The sequence below is a fragment of the Strigops habroptila genome, chromosome 2, assembly GCF_004027225.2.
Source record: "Strigops habroptila isolate Jane chromosome 2, bStrHab1.2.pri, whole genome shotgun sequence".
NCBI classification, from domain to species: domain Eukaryota; kingdom Metazoa; phylum Chordata; class Aves; order Psittaciformes; family Psittacidae; genus Strigops; species Strigops habroptila.
In genome coordinates this window covers 116,799,432-116,816,320 of record NC_044278.2, presented here as the reverse complement: position 1 = coordinate 116,816,320, position 16,889 = coordinate 116,799,432, and the positions used below count along the sequence as shown (strand labels likewise).

Sequence of the window (16,889 nt, the reverse complement as noted above, 5' to 3'; positions counted from 1 at the left end):
TGTGAGGGTGCTGAGGCGCTGGCACAGGGTGCCCAGAGAAGCTGTGGCTGCCCCATCCCTGGCAGTGTTCAAGGCCAGGTTGGACACAGGGGCTTGGAGCAACCTGCTCTAGTGGAAGGTGTCCCTGCCTGTGGCAGGGGGTTGGAGCTGGGTGAGCTTTAAGGTCCCTTCCTACCCAAACCAGTCTGGGATTCAGAGATATGATTCTGTACAAACAGAACTAAATTGCCTTTTTCTTATGTCTCCAGCTAACTTCTACCTACCCAAAACCTCACTATTCAAAGAGACCCCAAATGCAAGAATTACAGGAGGTGTTGCTGATGAGTATCATGATGATAAGGATGGGGAAAGGTTCTCTAACCCCATCACTTTGCTCTATTTTAAACTCAATCAGTTTGAAATTACATTGCTTTATCACTTAAACAAATAGCAACTGATTCATTTTGTCATATTTGTGCAGCAACCATGCAAAGAAATTATCCATATTCCCAACTTGGCAGTGCCCACTACAAATGCTTTGGGTGCAGTTCCCTAACAAATGTCAGAGGGACTTTCTGCCACAACCTTCTCTAGATACGTGCAGGCTGAAGAGGTATTTTGCTAATGCAAAGTGGAATGTTCAACCAGTCACTCCTTTTGCCTTGTAAAGCTTTTTATTGCTGTTTCCCACCCACAAAGAAGAAGAAAAATATCTAATCACCAAGTCTGACACTTATAATGCCTGGTCCAGTATCCTTTTACCCCTGTTCTTGCATGAGTGATGCTGCAGTAAGTTAATCTTGCCTATATTCAGAAGATGACCCAGAACCTAAATCGTTTGTTGTCTTTTGGTTGGTTTGGGGTGTGTTGCTAAGCTTGTAGCAAATAGAACTGAGGATAAATTCCTCAGAAGTGTCTCTCCTTCCATATTCTCCACTCATTTAGGGTTTCATTTGCAGCGGGGAGGGTTTGGAAGTGACTTTGGAGATAAGGTGGTATCAGATTTTCAAAAGCTTTTATTTTGCCATCAATCACTGGGGGGGGTTCTTTTTCCATGTGTCCAGACCAGGCCCTGTGAGGTGTTCAATGAATCTGTGTCTTTGAGCCAAATATAGACCCTTATTTAAATGCTCTTTAGTTTGTCCCAAGAAGTCCCAGAAGACTTTAGTTTGTCCCAAGAAGTCCCAGGCTCCACAGAGACTCTCCTGTCTGAAAAGCTTGGTTTAAGCTGTCCTTTGTGGACCAAGGCAATACAAGAAGTGAAGATCTCAGTTGTCACATATTGCAAATGCTGTGGTGGTTTGAAATATGGACGATGAATAAGGGGGGGTAACAGGGAAAGGAATTAAGAGGCCCCAAGGAAGTGTAGCTGAACAGTTTTGGATACAGGTATGTATTGCTAGATGATGTTGTTTCAAAAAGAGAATCAGAAGTCATTTTCACTTCCCCTTAACGTGCAATGAGCTGTTACACCAGCCTGCAAAGCATAAGATAAACCACTCTGGATTTGCTGATAGGAAGGTTGACAGGGACTGATTGTGTCAGAACAGATTTCCTGCCTTGCAGTGGTACCATGTGATTTAAACCACTATCAGATGCTTTAGAGGTGGGGAGAAACAACCCCGTTAATGCACGTGTAGGTTTTCTGTTTGCCTGCAGAGTACCAGACACTTGCTTTGTGTCCCCATTCCATGTAATCCTGCAAGTACTTAATGCCCTGGGGGGTGAAAATCTTCTCATCTTGCCATCAAAAATGTTTCACCTAGGCAGAGGTTAGATATAAGGTTTTCAGGTTGCATATAAGGCAGAAGTTCTTCCCTGTGAGGGTGCTGAGGCGCTGGCACAGGGTGCCCAGAGAAGCTGTGGCTGCCCCATCCCTGGCAGTGTTCAAGGCCAGGTTGGACACAGGGGCTTGGAGCAACCTGCTCTAGTGGAAGGTGTCCCTGCCCGTGGCAGGGGGTTGGAGCTGGATAAGCTTTAAGGTTCCTTCCAACACAAACCAGTCTATGCTTGTATGTTTCTATAGTGGAAAAATCACATTAAGTAAAGGGTGAGCTCAGACTTACTTTAAAAGAGGATTTGCAGTGAATTCCTTCTAACTATGACCCTCATGTTCTTAAGTTTAATGTTCCTATAGAAGAAACAAGCACCAGCTTTATTACAACCTTAGGTTGTTTCACTCTGAAAACTGCAGCCCAGGCCAACTGGCATTTTAACAGACCACTGAGGGCCTCAGAATACATGCTTACAACATATGTAAAGCTGTTATTTGCATATTCTCCTAATTGCAAACTTGCCAACTGAGCCTGCAATCTCCATCTCAATCTGGATACTCACTAGTTCCTTGGTCACCAAGAGGAAAACAAGGTAATGACAACGTGGTTTGCCTTTATGTCGACTGGGAACCTGGTGTGGAATCAACTCTTGGCTTCTAACCCTGTTGTGGTGTGCTGGGAGGCACACGTAGCACTGGAAAACCTTGGCTGCAGCCTGACTTCTCCACAATTCCTTTCAAGGTAAACCACAGCCTAATGCCCAGCAGTGAAACAGGCCCACACAGTGCCAGCACTTTGGTATTACTGGTAGGGCCTCACAGCAGAGCTTGAGGATTCAAGCAGCACTCTAAAAATTCCCATTTCTAACCTCAGTTTTGCAACAAGTCTATAATATGCTGGTGAACACAGGCTGCTTAAAAGCTATTTTCCTTGCCAAGACCTAGAACTAACTGTCTGATGATGGAAATCTGCTGCTTTATTTGTGGCTGGGCAATGCCTGGGAATAGCTTTAATATTGCTCTTAGTCCCTCAAAGGATGGGGTGAGGGGCTGAATACTTCTCTTGAAGAGACGAGTGAGCCAAGCTAACAAAGGTCAAGTGCTATGAAGGTGAGAAGAGAAGGCAAAAGTAGTTTGCAAGTTGTGAGCTTCTGTCACTTCTTACCACACAAACCCTATAATCCAGACAGGTCACTTGTAAAGGAAGTGCTGTGTAGATGGAGAGCAGGTTTGTACCTTTGTTAGCAGCATAATTACCTCCCAAAGTCTATAAGGCACGTTGAGCTGCTGAAGTTAAGGTACAGTTAACTCCATAGGCAGGGGTGGGAGCAAGGTGCCTGATGTTTGCTTCCATCCAGCTGCATTGGCCATGGGTGACACTGACAAGTCCATGTCTGTGTCTCTGTCCTGCTTATATTAAAGCTCTGAGAGTCCCACAGGCAGGCACATAGGCTGACCCAGCTGAGAGGCCTAGGTTCCCATCCACTTCTACAATGATTTATTGGTCTGAGCTGACTTGTAAAGGTTTTTCTACCACACCCCAGTTTCAGTGGTTGAACAGAGGGGAAAGGAGTGAGCAGTGTCTGAGGTAACAGATGGGCTCAGGGTGAGAGCACTGAATACCTGTCCTGTGACTCAGCGCCATCCCTTTAGAACACCTCCCTTGGTGTGTGTTGTCACACTGCCCTGCAGCACTAGCTGGGGTCAGAGCTCTGCTTGCCCTGCAGGCTGTGCAAACAGCTGAAGAGCCAGTCCTCAGCCCTAAGGAGTGTCTGTTCTGAGAAGACAAATAACATATGGGGAAGAAGGTGAAAGGGAGAAGCAATCATCTGTGTAAAAATGGCTTGCATTCCACTATTCCTGCTGGCTGTGTTCATAAACTGCCTGAGCAATGAGGAGTTGGCTCATACCTGAGCAATGTGTTTGCTTGAGGACACAGGGAAGCTCCTGCTGTGTTCCTGCTCCAACCTGGAAGACCTGCAGCATATGAGAAGTGTGTATTTTGGCTCTTCGAGAAGCACAGAGTTATAAGCAAGAGGGAGGGCCAGATGTTAAATGGCTCAGTCATGCTATGGTCTGTTGAATCTTGGCATTAAAATAGCCAGTGGTGACCTCAACTCTTTGCAGCCTCAACTGTGTGTAGAGAAGTTCTTTAAACACCCAGGAGGGACTGACTATTGACAGTACTGCCAAAAAAGATGTTCAGGTATTCAAATGCTAATACAGCTGATGCATTTAAATAAGCCTTTTCATTTCTGGCCGTGCAAGGATGAAGGAGAAGTTGAGTGATAGGTGAGAATGGTCTTAGTGTGGGGTTGGGACTGTCTCAGTGCCCTTTCTCTGCTGTGAATGGTTGTCTGTACTTGACAGTCAACTCTGCAAGCTACAATAAATGGGCTGTCACCATAGCTACTTGATTGCATTAGAAGTTCCTTCTAATCTCACGGACAAGATAAAACTGGCATGAACCTCCTTGGGGTTGGACTAGATGCCCTTTGAAGGTCCCTTCCAACCCAAACTATTCCATGATTGGCCTTCAGGCCTGGGGAAGATAACACCATCCCACAGCAATATGGACCATGTTTAGCCTTAAAGTCTCCAGTTAACTTGTTTTGTTCTGGTTTCTCCCTTGGGCTCTGTTATTAGCTTGTTTTGCTGCAGGAAGGGACATAAGCAGAGAAGGCAGATGAAGGCTGATGTGTCTTTTTCATTAGGTACTCTCCAAAGCTGTGTAGTAACTTTCCTGGTGTGCAGGTTAGTCTCCAGGCCACATATAAGCATATGCCTAATGCGTTATTCCTAATGAGGAAAGAAAACAACCTCTCAAATGGCAAACAAAACCTCCTTGAAGAATGTTTCATAAAAACAGGGTGACCCTGAAACCTGAAAGCAAATTACTAAATATGTGCTTCACAGTGTTTAAAATGGCTGCAGTTCATGTGGTGGATCTACTTGTTACAACCCTGGTGGGACAGGACAAGGGGCAATGGCTTTAAACTGACAGAAGGGAGATTGAGATTAGACATTAAGAAGTTCTTCCCTGTGAGGGTGCTGAGGCACTGGCACAGGGTGCCCAGAGAAGCTGTGGCTGCCCCATCCCTGGCAGTGTTCAAGGCCAGGTTGGACACAGGGGCTTGGAGCAACCTGCTCTAGTGGAAGGTGTCCCTGCCCATGGCCGGGGGTTGGAACTGGATGAGCTTTAAGGTCCCTTCCAACCCAAACCAGTCTGGGATATGCAGATTAAGAAACTTATTTTGTTGTTTTTTCCATGAGTTTCTGTCTTCCTTTGTAACTTGTGTTCCTATAAGGATCTTTGTGTAACCTATGGAAAAAATGGCACTAACTTCCCAGTGCACTTTTGGGACGTGTGTGTAAAACCAGTGCCATATGAACAGGCTAAAGAGGCACCTTCTGAGCCCCAAAACAGCCATGGACTTCATTTTGACACAGCCACCTTAAGCTGCCGTGCAAGCTTACCTCAATTTTATCCTTGGAAAACTGGCCTTTGGAGGCAAGAACTCAAGATCTGCACTTACTGGAGACTCCTCCAGAGCTTTCTCAGCTTGAGAGTTTATGGCAAAGCATACATATATATTTTTAAGAGCTGTTTCAACTGAAGCTCCAAGGGTAACAGGGCTGAGGCTTCTCTCTCCAGCTTGTTGTCATCCTTCGTAGTTAAATAAGGAACTAACAGGTCAGAAGATGGAAATAATGTGCTGAAGCAGCATTAAAAAACCCCAAACCAACCAAATCAACCCCCAATACTCACAACCTGTCTCCCCAAAATCCGACTTTGATTCTGTTCACACAGATAAATAAATTGTGTGTGTCTCACTTATTCCTTTTTCCTCTCCTCAGGCATTTACCAGAGAAAGTCAAGGATGATGTTCAGCTCAAGAACATGAGCGGGCAGTGGTTTTATGAAGCCAAGTCCAAGAGGCACAGGGATAAGATACATGGAGCAGATATTATCAGAGCTTCCATGCGCTGGAAGCCTGCCCCTCCTGGTAAGCATTTGCTTTACATTTTATTCTGGAAAGGCTGGTTTTTACTTTACTAACCTCAAACACTGTTGTCTGTGAAATACAAGAAGAATATTGGTATCTCTACAAGCAGACAATGATGCAATAAAAGAGATTTCCCATGAGTTTACAGTGTAAGCTTTCTTCTTGCCATTAAAGAGAGGATTCTGTGTAATGACTGCTAACAGGAGGGACCTGCTTGTGTTTATGTGTAGGACTAAAAGCCCTCTGCACTCCTGATGCATTCTCATTTCCATTCTTGAGGCTCTCTGAGCTACCCTGGAACATGCAAAGAATCAGAGATTGAGGAGATTGCTTTTAATGTATGAATTGACAAGATTTTGGGTGCTGTTTGAGACCTCTGAGGCTCAATGGTCGGCACCATGAGCCAGAGGTTCTAACCACTGAAATACATGCTGGAGTTCTGGCACCCTGTGTCCACATTAACTTGTAAATGCACCCACCACCCACCCACACCGTGGTGCGTGCCTCAAATGATCTATTAGAAACGTTTGTTAAAGCCAATTGTGTTCATGTACCAGATAAGTTGCATTAATTTAGTAGTACAGATAGGTAGTAGTATATTGTGTGTAAATCCAGTAATATAGATGAGCTTTGGGCTCACTTGATAATAAATACTATATTCTGAAGCTCTTCTTTTAAAGAAATCAGAATGTAGGAAGATAATGCATTGTGTTTGACACCAGAAATAAACACAGCGTGTTGTTTGGAGGGAAACAAACCAAAGGAGAACACAGGAGCTGCTCTACTGGACCAGACCAAAAGCTCGTGGCCCCAGCACCCTGCCTCTGAGTGCCTGGCAGCATGTACATGCTCCAAGGCCAGGACCAGCCTGCAAACACTTGCACCTCACACTGTTTTGACATAGGGGAGTTATTCCTGGATTACTTTTCCCCATTAATTTCTTTCAGAAGTTCTTTAAAGCCCTGCCTCTCTGACATTCACCGTGTCCTGTCTGAGGCATTGTAAAATGAAGGTTTTCCACATCAGAAGTGACTGTTTGAACTGATCACCATTAACATTATCCCTGGGAAACAAACTCAACAGTTGATCTGTGTTCACAAAAACATAGATAACACAGTATACAGGATTTTGTAGACTTCTGTTATAAATCTCTCAACATCTGACTTTCTAATCTAAAGGGTCCAGCTCTATTTTGTCATTCTTTGTACAGAAAATGATTTTATTTCTTGGAGAAATTGACCCCCATCGCCTCTTTACCTCCTCCAGTTCTACTAAATCCTTTTGACTTACAAGGGCAAGACTTTTCTTACTCTCTTGTACTGATATTTAAAGTTCTATTAAGGGATTTTTCTGTGTGCTTTTGAAGCAAGTAAGTTCTTCTGTCAATGCTGTGTATATACTACAGCGTGCTACTTTCCATAAGTTTCATAACCACAACTTAGCCTTGTTTTCCTGTGTCTAATCCTGAAATGTTACACCTTCTCAGTTCCTATATTCCCAGACATGAGGGATAATGGCAGTTCAGTCAGTTTGAGGTTACGGTGTGATGGTTTTGGCTTTTTAAGTTGACAAGAAAAGGCCTGAAACAGAAAAGACTGCCAAAAAATCAAAGGTTAGCGCAGTGTGGTTGTGGGTTTGGCTGGTTTTCAACCTGAGGGTTATGAAAATCAGCTGTAAAATTGTAGCTAAATTTTACACTGATTTATAGCTTAAAGGAAAGTACTTAAAGCCATATTATCTTAAAGGAGGGTAATTACTCCCCAATCTTGTTACTTGAACAAAGGGGCGTACTGGTACATTCAGAACTATGTACAATTGATTGCTTTCAATGACTCAGTAGATGTCAAGATATTTTTGCTTGCAGTTATGGATAGGGATAGTGAGAACAAAAATCTTGCTTAGTTTTGCACACTAAGAAATCCTTAGGGTAGATTTAGATTAGATATAAGGCAGAAGTTGTTCCCTGTGAGGGTGCTGAGGCGCTGGCACAGACTTTTCCCAGAGAAGCTGTGGCTGCCCCATCCCTGGCAGTGTTCAAGGCCAGGTTGGACACAGGGGCTTGGAGCAACCTGCTCTAGTGGAAGGTGTCCCTGCCCGTGGCAGGGGTTGGAACTGGATGAGCTTTAAGGTCCCTTCCAAGCCAAACCAGTCTGGGATTCTATGATTTCTAGTAGCGTTAAAAAAAGTGGTTTTCAGATGGCACCAGATCTGCTTCTGCACACAATTCAGGTACAGGACTTTTGAAATAGGTGTGGAACTGAAGGTAAAAAATCCTGTCTGAACATAGGGGAGACAACAATATTCTTGTTTCATGTTTTAGCTGAAGTGGGTCAGAACAGAGCAAACAAAGCAAAGAACAGCTGGGTGAGCAATGTTAATAAAGAAGTCTTTGTGCCACCAGAACTACATGGCATTGTGGAACACCAAGAAGAAGAGGAGCAACTGAAATCCAGTTCAAGGTAAGCTATCAGTTTAATCACACTTACTATGTGTATATCAGGATTGGTGATATTTGTGAGCTATAAGTTCCATCCAAAATCCTGTACTTGCCTCTTATTTCAGAGGTCACCCAATGTTTCCTCATTATTGCCCAAGGAATCAGTACATGTGAAAGATTGATAAATCAGTTGTACATTGTTACTTGTCCTGCATCCAAATGCAGAATGATCTTCAGCTTGCCTCTCCAAGGCAGAAGTTGTCAGTGGTGTATAGAATCATCCCACATGTATTCCCATGTCACAATTTAGTCTGGCTCCCAGAAGCAAGACCAGGAGTTTCTGGTCACAATGGTTGGTCATGATCACTCCTTCACAGTTAGCAACAGGGGCACAATAACCTCTGCATCCCTTCAGTCAGTCACTTAATAAGACCAGACTATTGATTCAGCCTGAATTTTAAGCTTGGATCGGATGAAGAATCAGAGACTGAGAAATAAGTCTTTAGAATTTTCCAGGTTTTTTGGGTGCATAGTTTAATCCTCTGAGACTTTTTATGGAAACCAAAGGTATTTCAAGTGGAAGGATCCAGATTCTTTTGTATTTGTGTGGAAAATAAGTCAGATTGTACCAAGAAAAAGAAATGCCTTTCTGGAAGGGAGAGGCTTCCATTCAGAGCAAGAGAAGACAGTCAGTTTGGCTATGCCCGAATGGCTGTAGTTGTTACAGGAAAGCTGGATGATAGTTTGTGAACTACAGAGGATTTGGTATTAAATCACTTTATCTCAAGTCTGTAAACACCCCAAACAGCTTCATTTTGCTTTGAAATATCCTGAATTGGTCTTGGAGAGACAGATGTGTTCTCTTTAAAGTACCTATGTGCAGTAATGCATTGGCCTGGGTGAAGCTTTCAAAAAGCCTGCGTTTGGAAAGGAGAGTGCTGATCTCTTAGCTAGGGCAAAGCAGGTAGAAAGGAATGTTTTTAAATGGCCAGATTCCTCAACACCACTGAGGAAACAAGAAGCAGGGTGTAACACAGCTACTGCTGTTCATGCTTCCAGTGAGCAGAGAGAGGTAAGAGCCAGAGTTACTCTTCAGGATGACTGTTTTACTTCTGGTTGTGTCGTTGGTCTGCTCTGTAACCTTTCACTTTCTTGTCTGTCTTCTAAGCCCTTCTCTGTACGTCATCTGTTTTCTCTTTGCAGCAAGGCTTGTCTCCTCCTTTGCATTTGCACAGAATCTAATAGCAATTGAATCTTTCACTTTCATGGCCTGCAAACGGGGCATGCACGTTCATGGTGAATGGCACCAAAGGTTGGCGTGAGTCTTAACAACTCTGGCTTGCGTTGCTGGTCCTGCTTATCCTTTACATATCAGTGTGAGTGAACTCCATTATCTTAGATACAATTGAAATCATGCTGAAAAAGTTCAAATAAACTGCTTTGTTATAGACTTCCTGAAAAATGAAGTTGTACAGTAAGGATGATAAGTGTTGCTTATCACAAGAAAGAGCTTAACTTCCCCCTGAAGTCAGCTGATAATGCTGACAGAGTTAGTTGTTACTGAATGCAGGTTCTTTACATGTGGCTTTTACCTTCAGGAGTTATTACAGAGTTACGTCTTTATGCACAGCACAAGACATGCTGCTGTTTAATATCCTAGAGTATTTTGCATGTCATCATGCACACAAGGAAAAGATGATGATACTTTAAAAATACAGCCTTATAATGTTGTTCTTGCCATTAGAGCTCCAGAAATTGTGTGTGATTGATTAAGAGTAATACAAGAAACCTGGAGAGGGGCTTTGGACAAGGGCCTGTAGGGACAGGATGAAGGGGAATGGCTTTAAACTGACAGAGGGAAGATTTAGATTAGACATTAGGCAGAAGTTCTTCCCTGTGAGGGTGCTGAGGCGCTGGCACAGGGTGCCCAGAGAAGCTGTGGCTGCCCCATCCCTGGCAGTGTTCAAGGCCAGGTTGGACACAGGGACTTGGAGCAACCTGCTCTAGTGGAAGGTGTCCCTGCCCATGGCCGGGGGTTGGAACTGGATGAGCTTTAAGGCCCCTCCCAACCCAAACCAGTCTGGGATTCCATGAACAAATTACTCAGACTTTTTAATGTTCTGGATCCTGTTCTTAAACAAAACTAATTCTTACTGAATAGGAAGAAAGCTCAGTTCTGGTAGATGTGTTTGTAAACTGCTGAGGGTCACAACCAGCCCTCGGCTGGTTCAACTGCTGCTGAGTCAGGTGCTGCTATATTAGGTGAAACAGAAATCTGCCCACAACTATATTCTTAAAATGAGCTTACTTATCTTCATCTCCACCCCCCAAATATCTAAATCCAGTAATGAAGCTATGAACTAATATTTTTTTTCCTCTTTGGCTTTATATCACTGTGGTACTTCTCTTGTATGCCAGAGCCTTTACATGCCAGAAGTGAGGTGTAACCTTGCACAGAGTTTTCACAGGGTGACTCAGTCAGTCAATATTACCTCTGTTCCCTGATACCATCTGTCTATATGCTCAAAAGAGGCAATATTAAAGGGGTTTTATCTTTCCAATCGAGATTTGGAGGCTGCTTTCTTCCCTAGGCTAGAGAATACTCTTAGCCTGCATTGAACAGGCGACAAGTGTTCTGCAAGGTGAAAGCTCGCACAAAAGCCCTAATTCTTCCAACTCCATGTAACTTTTCTGCAGTAGGGGTAGTGGGATACTTAGATAAGGTCACTTTTGTATTGTTTTGGTGAATGGGAGGCCATTTCTGAGTAGACTGTATTGACAATGCCTGCAATTCTCTATCTCCTTTCTTCATCTTTGTTCCAGCCTTTGCCTTGTTGCCTCTTTGTTCCTGTCCAGTGCTGTCCAGTCTGTGTGCATTTTGGGCCTCCGTTGAGGTTCTCAGCACTTTGGTTTGCTGATTTGCAATGCAGGAATTCTTTAATCTGGGTGTATTTATCAGTTTGGCTTCACACACTTTTGTAGATTAGCCTTGTGAATGCAGCATATCAGGGAACTGTTTGTTCAGTTTTCCCATTGTACGGGTTGATATTTTCAGACCCTTTGTTGTGAAACTTGTGGGATCCTGGGTGTGTGTTTTTTCTCTGTGTTTTCTTTAGAGCAGGGTTTTCAATATTCAATGCCAAATTATCACCTCTCTAATTATTCTATGGTAAGTCTGAAGTAGCATTGCATTAAAATATTGTGGAACTCTATGTGTGTTCCATGAGACTTAAAGTCGCCTCCCCACCTGGCCAAAGAATGTCTTATTGGTTTCTTGCAGCCCAGGGTACATATCAGTGTTTTCCTTGTCTAAAATGAGTGAAGGGTTGAAGTATTCATAACCTGGACTTTAACATAATCATGTTTGTCCTGTTGGGTAGTAGATGAGACACAAAGTGCAGGAGCACCCAGGTGCTCTTAAAAACAAAAGCACACACTCGAGTGCTTTATCAAAGCAAGAGCACAAACTCCAGTTCAGCAGAACAAAGTTTCCTTAAATACAGGTATTTTCAGACTTTAAGAAAACATGATTAGAACTTCATCAGGGACTGTCATGAAAGGGCAAGGGGCAATGGGTTTGAACTTAAACAGGGGAGATTTAGGTTAGATATTAGGCAGAAGTTCTTCCCTGGCAGGGTGGTGACACACTGGCACAGGTTGCCCAGAGAAGCTGTGGCTGCCCCATCCCTGGAAATAGATGGAATAGGTGCTGCTATAATGCAGGAGCTGTCTCTTGTAGCTGATTTAATTTCTCCTTACCTGAGTTATACATAGCCAGGATCACAAGTAATAATTTACTTCACTTATGCTCTCAAACCATAGATTTTATAAATCTTAACTGAAAGAATAGCTTATAAGGTCTGAGGGGATGTGTTGTTTGTGGCATGTCACATCTTTGCTGTGGTAGTGATGGGGTTCCTCTGTTTTTTTCTGACTTGGATGCTTTGCAAAACTCAATTTTCATCAGATATTGGCATTTTCCTCCGCTCTGATTTCAGTCCTAAAAGTATAAATGTAGGACAGGGATGGAGATGGCAACCCTGATATTGTTTGGAGGATGGCTATATTTATATAAAGCTTGCTCAAAAACCTGAAAATGCCAAAAATACAGTTTCTGTCACACCAAGTGGAAGTTGTATTGAGTTCTTTAACTAGCAAGGAAGCTTTTGCAAGGATATAAAGCAGCAAGAATATCCCCTTGCTGTGGAAAGGAGAAGGTTTGCTTCTGAATCTGATGCGAACAGGCTAAATGGAAAACTTGAGGTGCCAAGAGGTTATATTTGAGTATGTAGAAAAGAATCTTTGTTTTGCTTTTAGAAAAGGTTTAAAGTATGTCCTGTTTGCTGAAGGTGTTTTATGCTTTTTCGTTGCAGTTCTAAAACAATAACCTCAGTGTTGGACAAACCAGAGGAAAGACCTACGAAGGCAGCAGTCTTATCAGTAAAGGTAGGACTGGTATTGAATGTAGCAGCAGTTCTCTCATGTTTTGTGTGTTTCTTTGCTTCAGTGGTAAAGATTAGGTTAATTCTGATTAATTAGATTAATTCTTAATTCAAGTTTAGAGGAAGAAAGATAGCAAGTTGGGGAAAAATGAGTATTTTTTGATATTGAAGGGAGATAATGAAAACCACTAAAAGCTCAGTGCTAAAGTGCTGTTATGGCTATAAGAAGCAGCCATCTGTGCTTGACATTATTTCCAGCCTCTTCAAGCACTGAAAAGAATTGTCCTGCTGTGTTGTGACAGCTCTAAAGCCACAGAATTGGAGATAAAATTATTTAACTTGCAACAATTTGGGATTTTCGAGTATCTTAAAGCGATAGCTTATCCCTGCTGGTGGGGACTTCAGCCAGAACAAGATGAGGCTGTATCACAAGCACTTCTGATAGTCTCTTGGCTCATATTGTTGAGGTGTTTTGTCATGCAGCCAATTTTAGAGGCATGTTTTCAGGCTCTTTCCTGGCAGGGTAGTGAGGCAATCACTACACTTTGATTTACTTTGTGAAGACTGTGCTGATATAACAATTTGACTGCAGTTATAATGTTCATTCCTTTTTTTGTATAGCAAAGGAGAAATCCATTTAATTCCACTGCACCAGGTGATAACTTGCACAGTGGGGAATCAGAAAACAGAGCAGCCACTCTACCTCAGCTATCAAAGAAGGGTAAATACACTTATTCAGCATCTGACTGTGAATTCCATGGTGGTTTATATGGAAACTATTTTTACTTTCATTGCTTCTTTTTGTAAGGTATCAAAACCTATTTTATCTTAACTGCTTGGAGTTATCAACTAGTTCATTTCAAACCTTGTGTAAAACATGTGAATACACTCAGGAAATGGCTGTTTATGGGAGTAAATGGGTTTTGCTTCCTCTCTTTTACTCACAGTTCTAGTCAGTACTAAGCACTGCATCCAAAAGGGCTGTTTATCCTGAATGGCTGTTAAGAGAACAGAGAAATTTCCTTGAATCTGGAACAGTTATCTTTATGTCCTTCCAGTCATTGCTGCTGTTGGCTCAACAGAAGCAGCCCAACTCTCTTTGATCTTTATTGTTTCCTTTGTTTTCTCATTCCTGTTTATCTTCCAGTGCTCCCTTTCCTGCAGTGTTCTCTGCAAGCAAGTAGATGAGTGGTGATATATCACAACACAGGCATTTGAAGTTGTAATTTACAGGCTCCTATGTGGCAATGACTCTGATGTCTCTGTTCTGAAACTTGCTAACAGGAAAAGGAAAACTTGAACACTAGGAATACAAAACCATCTCCTTACTGGGAGATAACTTCTGCATTTTCCCTTGTTCCAGATGAATGTGGAAACAGTCTGTTCCCATTTCTGTAGGTTGCTCTTTATCTTCTGAACCTGAAGAGGTGTTTTCAAAAGCTGCCCTTCCCTGTAAACTTTGTGCCTTGCAGCAATAAAGCTGATGGAAAATTTGGTGTGCTCTCCATCTTTGGAATCATCAAATAGTTCATACTTCTAGAATAAGAAATAGCTGCAGGATTATCATCTGCTCAGACTTCCTATTACATATGAAATCAACACTTATATTGAGTTTCTGCTTGTGTTTTACTGCACATGTTATTAATAAATCAAATCACTGCATTCTAGACTTGCACTGTGTCATATACCTCTGCTTGTGCAGATGAATGTCATGTAAACTCATGATTTCTTCTCTATATATGTCTTACAGAAACTTTGTCACCCTCAGAAAAGAATCAACCTAAACCCAACTTACACAACGATGAAACAGAGAAACACAAGCAGCCTCCTGTGGAACCTACTGATGAACCACAGAAAGCAGCGAAGCGTCCTGTCCCAAAAGCTAGGAAACTAATTCCCAAAGCACCAGATCCTGTGTCACAAAGAGAAGACTTTGTTCCAAAAGCAGCCAAACAGAGCGAGAGGATGAATGGCACCAGCACACCGCCCAGGGGCATTCTGAAGCGCAGCTCAAGCTCCAGTTCCACTGACTCAGAAGTTCGTGTTAGTCAGGTGTTAGATGTTCAGAAAAAGAATGGTCTTTCTACTGCAACTATATTTGAAGGAGAAGCTGAGAATTCCCTTAGGGAAGAAGCAGAAGACTCCACACAGATTTCACTGGAAAAACTGAAACAAGTGAGGTTCTCATCTGGCACAGGTAAAAGAGAACCTCTGCAAAGCCCACAGCTACACCGCGGTACAGAAACAGGAGAGTTTGGTTTGTTAGACTCTGATGAAATAAAGAGTGGTGGAAATGATGCTATTAGATCAGATTCATCTGGGAATAAGCAAATTTCTGCTGGAAATCCTTTGGGAACCTATTCATCGGCTTTACAAATAAACCCAGTAGATGGCATACAAGAAAATACATCGCCATCCGGCCTTTGTGACACTGATAGGCCAGTCTTCCTGGTTAATGAAACCTTGCAGGCAAAGACTGTGGCTCCTAAGAAACTTGAAACTCCACAGAAGACCTCCAGCAATATCCTGCCAAATAGCAATAATGAACTGAGTGTCGATGAGACACGTGAAAATAAACCCAGCCAGATCTTGAGCCATGAATCGAAGTCACACAAAGACTTTACTGGTAAGATACTAATAGGAGTGAGGAACAGAATGCAATAGCATATTGCATGGATTCCTTAATGTTTGAATCACTTGTATCTAGGAATTGACAATTAAGAAATAGAAATAGTAGGAAGTGTTCAAGGAAGTGTATCTGGAGAGCAGCTTTTTTCAAGGGCATGTGGGGACAGGACAAGGGGGAATGGCTTTAAACAGGCAGAGGGAAGATTTAGATTAGATATAAGGAAGAAGCTCTTCCCTGTGAGGGTGCTGAGGCGCTGGCACAGACTTTTCCCAGAGAAGCTGTGGCTGCCCCATCCCTGGCAGTGTTCAAGGCCAGGTTGGACACAGGGGCTTGGAGCAACCTGCTCTAGTGGAAGGTGTCCCTGCCCATGGCAGGGGGTTGGAACTGGATGAGCTTTAAAGTCCCTTCCAGCCTAAACCATTGTGTGATTATATGAATGTGCTACATACTGCAGAATTAAATTCAAAATCACTCTTTTTTGTATTTTAATGCTCTAATGTAGTCAGTATTTTTTTAGATGATCTTCCATTGACATTCTTAAAATTGACAATCAGATTGGAGCCTGAATTAGGTACCTTTATTGTGGATGATGAAGGTGAAGCGATGGCATTTGGATAAGATTCCTGTCATGAGGCCAGGTAGATCTGTCTGCACAGGAACTGAGGAGTTTTTCGGTGTGCTGCTGTCAAGTGTCCTTGCTTGTAATCCAGTTGTGACTTGGGGATTGGCTCATGGGACTAAATCAACTGTGTTGTCTGCTTACTCCCTCCCCCCATGTAGCCATTCCCTTTAGAATGGGGGTAACCAATTTCATCAGCTCACACCCTCACAAGTGATATGATTCCAGTAGGATATCTCAGTGCAGGAATTTCTTTTTCACTTTATTGCCTGCAGAATGGTTCTTTCCAAAAACACAAGGACAAGAGAACTCTTTTCTCTGCTAACAGAGGTTTTCAAGCTAGATCAAACACTTGTAGAGTCATGTGTCTGATTCCTAACTCTGATAAGTCTGTTTGTTGTAGATGAACATCAGCTTTCTGCTAAGCCAGAAGCACATGAGATGTCAAATACCAATTCTACAAGTCTTCAACAAGGTAAGCCTGATCTTGTTGAGGAGCAAGATGCTAAAACCACTTTAAAGCCTGACAAAAATGCTGATGAACTCCAAGCGGCCAATGAATCTGTATCAAAAGTTGTAGATTGGTTTGAAAGAAGTTCTGGTGCTGAAGATGGGAAACTTGTGTCAGCTAAACCCCAAGGCAGGGAACCCAAAGAGGAAGTGGACTTCTCAGCCAGAACAGCAGTTCTTCCTGCAGAACACAGTGGGCTTAACATGGCTGGAAAACCAGGAATTACAGAAGAGTTACGGTCTGGAAAGGTTAAACAACAGAACAGAATTTCACCTACATCACTTAGTGGAGGAGATACACAACTGATAAAAGAGAGGATGAAACCTAAGAAAGGGGAGGAGAATGAGGAGCAAAATGACAAATCACGAACTGAACTTGACTGTACAAGAGTTAAAGAAGAACATGGTCAAGAAATCAAGCAGCAAAATGAAAAATCAAACCTCTTGGAACATGAAGAACACAAGCTACCAGCTGAGAAATGTGAATCAGAG

The 16,889-nt window shown here is 42.7% G+C and overlaps 1 protein-coding gene across 2 annotated transcripts in view; it reads left to right on the top strand.

Moving 5' to 3' along the window:
* Positions 1 to 16,889, top strand: part of SYTL2 (synaptotagmin like 2) — a 57,779-nt gene that overhangs the window by 22,588 nt on the left and 18,302 nt on the right. For both annotated transcript variants that reach the window (XM_030477032.1, XM_030477031.1), the window contains exons 3-8: positions 5,612 to 5,760; positions 8,081 to 8,219; positions 12,571 to 12,643; positions 13,261 to 13,360; positions 14,390 to 15,265; positions 16,291 to 16,362. In XM_030477032.1, the coding sequence (XP_030332892.1) occupies positions 5,612 to 5,760; positions 8,081 to 8,219; positions 12,571 to 12,643; positions 13,261 to 13,360; positions 14,390 to 15,265; positions 16,291 to 16,362 (1,409 nt within the window). The remainder of the gene's footprint in view (positions 1 to 5,611; positions 5,761 to 8,080; positions 8,220 to 12,570; positions 12,644 to 13,260; positions 13,361 to 14,389; positions 15,266 to 16,290; positions 16,363 to 16,889) is intronic.